The sequence below is a fragment of the Cibotium barometz genome, chromosome 6 (genome assembly GCF_041138505.1).
Source record: "Cibotium barometz isolate CiBa-2024 chromosome 6, ASM4113850v1, whole genome shotgun sequence".
Classification (NCBI taxonomy): domain Eukaryota; kingdom Viridiplantae; phylum Streptophyta; class Polypodiopsida; order Cyatheales; family Cibotiaceae; genus Cibotium; species Cibotium barometz.
Genome location: NC_141051.1, coordinates 22,657,577 through 22,664,955, shown reverse-complemented (window position 1 = coordinate 22,664,955; position 7,379 = coordinate 22,657,577). Strand labels below are relative to the sequence as shown.

At 43.7% G+C, this 7,379-nt stretch overlaps 1 protein-coding gene across 1 annotated transcript; it reads right to left on the bottom strand.

The window, feature by feature from the left end:
• Positions 1 to 4,209: 4,209 nt before the first annotated feature.
• LOC147637527 (endochitinase 4-like) lies at positions 4,210 to 5,536 on the bottom strand. Its single transcript, XM_086799313.1, has 3 exons — positions 4,959 to 5,536; positions 4,752 to 4,857; positions 4,210 to 4,639 (listed from the first exon to the last, which is right to left on the bottom strand). Exons 1-3 carry the CDS (start codon positions 5,377 to 5,379, stop codon positions 4,333 to 4,335), a joined length of 834 nt encoding a protein of 277 aa, XP_086655439.1. The 5' UTR covers positions 5,380 to 5,536; the 3' UTR covers positions 4,210 to 4,332.
• Positions 5,537 to 7,379: the final 1,843 nt, after the last annotated feature.

Genomic DNA, 7,379 nt, shown 5'->3' with positions numbered 1-7,379 from the left:
GTCAAGCATATGGATGTTTATCTTGAACCACTGATTGATGAGTTGGAGGAACTATGGAGAGGTGTTGCGGTGGTGGACATTAGTAGGCCTCCCTCCTCTCGACACTTCGACTTAAAAGCAGTGTTGATGTGGACAATGCATGACTTTCCAGGATACAGCGATTGTTCTGGTAAGAATTCTAATTACCTCCCTACTCTATTACTATTGGCTATATATATTAATTAGACGGTTTGACTTTATTATTCTAACTTTTATTTATATTTTAACAGGTTTGAAAACATCGGGTAAACATGCATGTCCTGTTTGTGGCCCTTCGTTAGTACATGAGTATGCTGATGGTTTGTGTAAGACTATATTCGATAATCATCATCGATTTCTCCCCTCAGATCATCCTAAATATGTTGCTAGTAAGAGTAACATTCCTCCACAAACACTTCGTGCAAAAGATTGGAAGCGTATTTGGGAGTCTACAACTATTCTTCCTCCAGATGGCATGAACAGGTATAGTGATGTTTTTTCAATCTTGTTTTGTGTAGTCTCTAATTGGATTAAAGGTCACATAGAGCAATCCCTTGTGCAGGTACTCCATTTTTTTCCGGCTGCCATATTGGACCCATCTTAAGATCAACCATCTTCTTGATCCCATGCACATCTTCAAGAATGTGGGATCTGGTATTTGGGAACATATTACTGGTAAACGAGACAATGTTAGCGTACGTGAGGACTTGCGGGTCGCAGGACGTATGCGTCAAGCTTGGCCACGAGAGGTGGGTGGGCACGTTCGTCTTCCGCCTGCACCATGGATTATATCAAAGAAAGAGGAGAAGCAGGTAAAGCAGGCCATCACCACTTTGCGTACTCCCACTGGATGCATGAGATCATTGAAGGGAGCCTTTACAACCACTAAGAAAAGAGGCGTTGAGCAACTATATGGGTTGAAGTCCCACGATTGGCACAAGATGCTTCAAGTAAGTGTTTTCCAAGTCTTGTACGTACGTTGAAATTAAATTTTGTAATGCCATAAAACATAAATGTGCTCTTATGTGCGCAGTTCATACTACCTACTAGCATCGACCATTGTGCGAATAAGAGTTTGAAAAAATGTATTTATAAGATGGGCGAGCTTGTGAGGTATGTAAAACCCATGCTCAGATCACCCTTCATTATACCTTGCAAAATGAACGTGCATGAGGTATAACGTACTATTTATTTATTTTTCAGATATGTTAGTTCCAAAGCAATTGATCCAGCCACGTTGGATGATGCGCGTGTTATGGCAGTGGAGGTGGTTTGTTTGGTAGAGGAGACTTTTCCGCGAACCATTCTCACAAGTCAACTACATCTCATTGTGCATTTAGTGGACGAAATTGCTTTATGTGGTACTGTGCATGCACGTTGGATGTTCTTCCTAGAGCGCTTCATGAAGACCTTAAAAGACTTTGTGAGGCAAAGTGCAAGGCCTGAAGGAAGCATGGCCGAGGGTTGGTTGATACAAGAGTCTCTTGTATATATTTCAGAATTTCTTGGTCAGGTGGACAGCTCTTTGCCACGACTATGGAGCAATGAAGAGGACTTGAGGATGACCTCTATTGTGCCTCAAGGAAAAGGACAGAGTAAAGTAATTGACAGAACATTGATTGATGATCTCAATTTCACTTGTATCCTTAATAGTGATGTGATGAGCAGATGGGTTACAAGATATGAGGATGCAAAGACAAAAAGGCAAGCAGAAAGAGCTCTCTTTCGGAGGCAACATGGCTCTCGGAAGGCGTACCCTAAGCATCTAGCAACACTTCCGAATGATATCCATGTTGATTGGTTGCATGAGGAAATGGAGAGAGCAGAGAGCGACGAGGGGCTGCATATCACGGCGGAAGAATGGGAGTATGCACGAGGATGCATGTCAAAGGTACATAGAACTAATGTTTTGCATTAGTTGTAAGCGATTTGCTTTTAATATTTATTCACATTGCTTACACAAATATTGCTTCTATTTTGGTCCAGTGCACTATGTTCAATGCTATATGGTGTGAAGGCAAGCATTTTCGAACACAAAGAATTGATGAAAAGAGAAATACACAAGATTGCGGTGTCATTAGTAGCTTTGAGGGAGCTAATGGAAAAATGGATGATTATTGTGGCATAATCCAAGACATATTTAGGCTTGACTTTCGTCGCTTCTTTGTGTATGTTTTGGATGTCAAATGGCAAATGAACGTGGTGGAAAAAGGGCCTGATGCAACGATAAAACGCCATGCAAGTGGATATGTAACTATTGACTCTACAAAGTTCTGGCAAACAAAGAAAGATAGGCTCGTATTGCCACAACAATGTGAGCAGGTATGCATTTTTTTACTAATGTGTTTTATGTACATATATATCTAAGCTCGCGTACCCCTTGACTTTTGATATGCTAATTAATTACTGTACTGTGTGTATTTGAGTAGGTTATCTATCTACCAATGGTGCATGACATCAAATGGTGGTACGTCATCCCTATTGCACCACGTTCCAAAGTGATGTATAATACATTCACTGATATGGAGCATATGGAGGATGTAACAAGCTGCAATGAAGATGACGTCGAACATGCCATTGAAGATGTTGTGATCGATGATCAAGAAATAAGAGATGATCGTGATAATGAGGATGAGCATGCCATTTCTCATGATCATGAGAATGACCCTACCATTGAGGATGATGATGATGTTGATGAGGATGATCAGGACATCGATACCATTATCAATGGAGTACAGAATATCGATAGTGGAATAAATTTAATCGTAGCCTTACCAATTGATCAAATGGATATTGATGTTGATCGTTTGACAAGGATGGATCTTATTGAAGATGAGATCGAACCCTAACCAATCCGTCACTGTATGTTCTAAATTGATGACATTTCTATCATCTCATATGCATGATTTATTTTTGAATATATTTCATTGTTGTAAATGCATGTAGTGGGATTGTGTAATGATGTATACTGTAATGTACTATGAGATGGTTTAAGGAAAATAGTTTTTAATTTTGTTAAGGAATTCAGTTTTTTTTCAGTTTTTCTCTGCCATGCGTGTATTAATCCGTGTACAGTAGCGTGTATTTTTCCGTGTATAATAGCGAGTATTACCCCGTAAATATTATCGTGTATTTATGCGTGTATTACTGCGTGTATATAACCGCGTTTATACACGCGTTGATAAATGCAAAAATACACGCGAATTTAAATGCTAAAATACACGCGTCCGATTCTATTCAAATACAAGCGCGACCATACACGCGTTCGTAATTTATCGCGTGTATGAAACGCGTGTATGGCAGCATTGTCTTGTCGTGTGATGATGGGAATATCCATGACCATGGTGCCAATGGGGATGGTGTTAAGCTAGTGCCAACAAGAAAGGGTTCTGAGAGAGAGAGAGAGAGAGATAACTGTGCATAAACATATATAGCAGTCTATTGCCGTTCGTTTTGCCAGCCACTATAATATAGTAGTATAAGTAGCAAGCCACATATCCATCAATGCCATGCGGCAACTTATGATTGGGTATCTTGACAAATCAAAATTTTTCATCATGCAAGTTCACTGGTGTGTGTGTGAGTGATAGAGAGCAAGAGGAATAGGAATGTGTGCATGTATATATGTGTGTGTGTGTAAGAGAGAGAGAGAGAGAGAGAGAGAGAGAGAGAGAGAGAGAGATGTGCCTAAGAGAGAAAGATGCATGTCTTTGTTTGAGAGAGAGAGAGAGAGAGAGAGAGGCTGCCTATGTGGGTGTGTGTGGCTTGAGAGAGAGAAAGGTAGAGGGAGGGAGGGAGAGAGAGAGAGAGAGAGAGAGAGAGAGAGAGAGATGCCCCTAAGAGAGAAGTTTGCTTCTCATGTAGTAGATACCATCTTTGTGTCTTAAGTGATTTCAATGTGTGATTGGTTATGCCTTAACAAAGTTGTCTTTTTTAATGGTGTGCTTAGCTCAACCTGTTGGAGATGGGTCTTGACACTAGTCTTTTGAAGGGCATGCTGCGACAAGAGTGATTTCAATGTGTGTGATTGGTTATGCCTTAACAAAGTTGTCTTTTTTAATGGTGTGCTTAGCTCAACCCGTTGGAGATGGGTCTTGACACTAGTCTTTTGAAGGGCATGCCGCATGTGTTTGAGACAAGAGCGAGGAGCAAATCTCACAAGATATTTTCAACTTATTGTGGAGAGGGAAAAGAGCCAATTATTATTATTATTATTAATTCCGAAGTGTCACCCACGAAAAATGACATGTAATCGGCATCTTTTGCAGTGTGTTTGACTTAGTACTGCAAACGATGCGTCCGCCGTTTGGGGCCTTAGCACGTGAGGTTGCTGCCGGGGTCAACGCCGAGGATGGAGCAGAAGGACTGGTAGCGGGTGATGCGGTCCTGCTGCTCCGCCTGGTTTGCGGAGCTGCCGCACTCCAGGCCGCCATTGATGGCGTTGATGGTGGCGCCGAAGCCTTGGCCGTTCACCATGGCATCGTGGCAGGTGGGGGACTGCTGGGTCATCCAGAACCACAGCGCCGTTTCGAAGGAGGTGGTGGGGTCCTGCGCGACGATGCCCGGATTGTTGATGCCGTCGAAACCGATGGCCTGGCCGGCGGCCTGGTAGTTGTAGTTCCTGCAGCGGCAGCAACGATGATGAGCAGTGGACGGAAGGATTATAATAAAGCACAGACACATTTAATTGGGCGGGCGGCTGATTGAATGGGCGCGGCTGCAGCATTACGTACCATGTGAGCTGGAGGGGTCCGCGTCCATAGTACTGCTGGCCTGATGCACAGGGCGCTGAGGAATCACAGTAGGTGGCCTTGTCGATCTCCTCCACGTAGCAACCGCCTGTGGGAGTATCGAGATCAGCATAATTAGAGATGCTAATTGAGGTATCGATAGCGTCCATGCGCCCTAGCTAGGGTACATGGGAAGTCAATACTACTTACTTCCTGTCTCGTGGGCCACGTTGGCAAAGAAGGCCGCCAGCTCTTGCTTCTGGACGTCGGAGCTGCCGGTGTTGCCGAAGGCGCTGTAAGTATTAGCCGCAGCGATGAAGCCGTCGTAGGTGTAGAAGCCGTTGGAAGGGCAGCCTGAACCGCTGTTTTGCGAGAGGAACTGGGCGAACACGCTGCTTGTCACTGTGCCGGAGACGCCAGACCCGCCACCGCTGCTGCAAGGCCCGCTCTGGCAGCCGGCTCCGCAGTAGTCGTCGGTGCTGCCGCAGTAGCCATACTGGCTGCAGCAAAGGTTGTTGGCGCACACTGCGTTCCCGCCCTGGCTGCCACATTGCTGCGCCCAGCAGCTGCAGTAGAAGCCGGAGCACAACAAAGCCAGCACCAACACCGTGCTGGGAGCGCCAAGTCCCATATCGGTAAAGCCGAGTAGTTGATCTCGAGCAGAGAAACTAGAGCACGCTCAAACTACTTGTGTTGAAACGCAAAACTTCTTGGGTGTGGTGGGCTAGCTAGAGCTGCCTCCTAGTAGAGAAAGAGGAGAGTAGTGGGGGGGGTGTGTGTTTGTGTGTGATGGATGGAGCGCAGGAGGGGCTCTTTATAGGGTGTCACTAGATCAAGCCGCGACAAGTTCAACCGTGAGCGAGAGAAGCTCGCTTGTACACGTTGTCCCTGCGCCAGTCAAAAAGGCGATGCACGCGGCTTTGTCCACTCGGAGTTTGAGTTTTCCTACACAACACTACTTCGTGTATGACACACACACACACACACACACATGCGGCAACTTTTGAGCACAAAACAACACCTTTTCAATCAAGATGCGCCGGGCGCGGCTTTGTCCACTTGTCTCACACTTTGAGAAGGTTGGTAGCTGAAGATTGGAACTGTGATACATCATACATGGACGATGCAGAGTGGCATGTGAAACTATCCAAGCTTGTGAGTTTTCATTGTACGTGACATTGACTGCAACACAAAATCCTCCTGCACGTCACATAAAAAAGGCTTCCCACTTAGCCAATCAAAGGGAAGAGTTGAATGGACACAAGGCATGCTAGTGAGGTCAATGGTGATGGTGAGTACATGCACCTAAGTGTATCACATGAGTTCCCCAAAAGGAGTTTTATAATTCATAATATAACACCAAAATGGCATGTAAGATGGCATCTAGGGAGATACAAGGCTCTATACTAGTTACATTCTTGTAAGAGCCTCATAAAGTTCATGCTTAGTTAAAGCTTCTTGGTGGACAAATTCATGTTTCTCCATATCCAGCCCATGAAAGTTTCATGTCTGTGATTTACATAATTTGCAAAGAAATCAAGCTCTCTAGGCCTATTTCTGCACATGAAGTGTCAATCAAGCTCTATAGTAGTTACATGATCAAGCCGTTCTTGTAAGAGCCTCATAAAGTTCATACTTAGTTAAAGCTTCTTGGTGGACAAATTCATGTTTCTCCATATCCAGCCCATGAAAGTTTCATGTCTGTGATTTACATAATTTGCAAAGAAATCAAGTTCTCTAGGCCTATTTCTGCACATGAAGTGTCAATCAAGCTCTAGTGGCATTCCAACGGGCTTCCCATCATATTGTTCTTAACCATTGTAATAGGGTAACTCAAGCTTTAGGAAATTTGGGTGAAGAGTTTCTTTGCAAGGAGGAAGAAACCCCATAAAATTCTTACTAATCATTGCAATAGGGTAACTCAACCTCACATGAGTAAGGTAAGGTTTCAAATCTAGCCAAGTTTGCAAGGGAGGGATAGAAATAGCACAACCAGCTCTAGCACATATATGACTGATGCCAGCCCCAGTAGCCCACCAACGCGATAGGAAAGACGACACGAATATGAAGATCTGGTAACACACGATACCATATATCGTCATCTTTCCATTGTTTTTTATGCCTCCCACACCACTCTCTATGCAATTAAATTGCCTTTGTAATGCTTGTTCCTCCCACCATCCCACACCTATTTCTACACATGAAGAACCAATTAGAGAAATAGAAGCCACATGTTACTACTATGGTGGAAAAGTAGGAAATTTGGCTGGATATTGGCTTCCCAAGAAGCTTTCCCAAAGGAAGACACCCTAGTGTTGTAACTCAAACTCTAGTGTTGAATTTTAAAAATATATCCATCTTTGTAGGGGAGGGTAGGATTTGCAACAACCAGATCAGGAACTCTTTAGGAAAGACGGTGCGATTACGACGATCCGGTAACAACAATATGGTATATTGCGTCGTCTTTTCACCTTCCACCATCCCACATTACTCTATATCTAGTCAAATTAGACAATGCTTGTTTCTCACGCCACATATGAATGTCTGAAGATATAGTATGTACATATCATGTTTTACCATATCTAAATCCAAAATGAAGCAAGTTTTTATATGAGGTCATATTTGATTCTG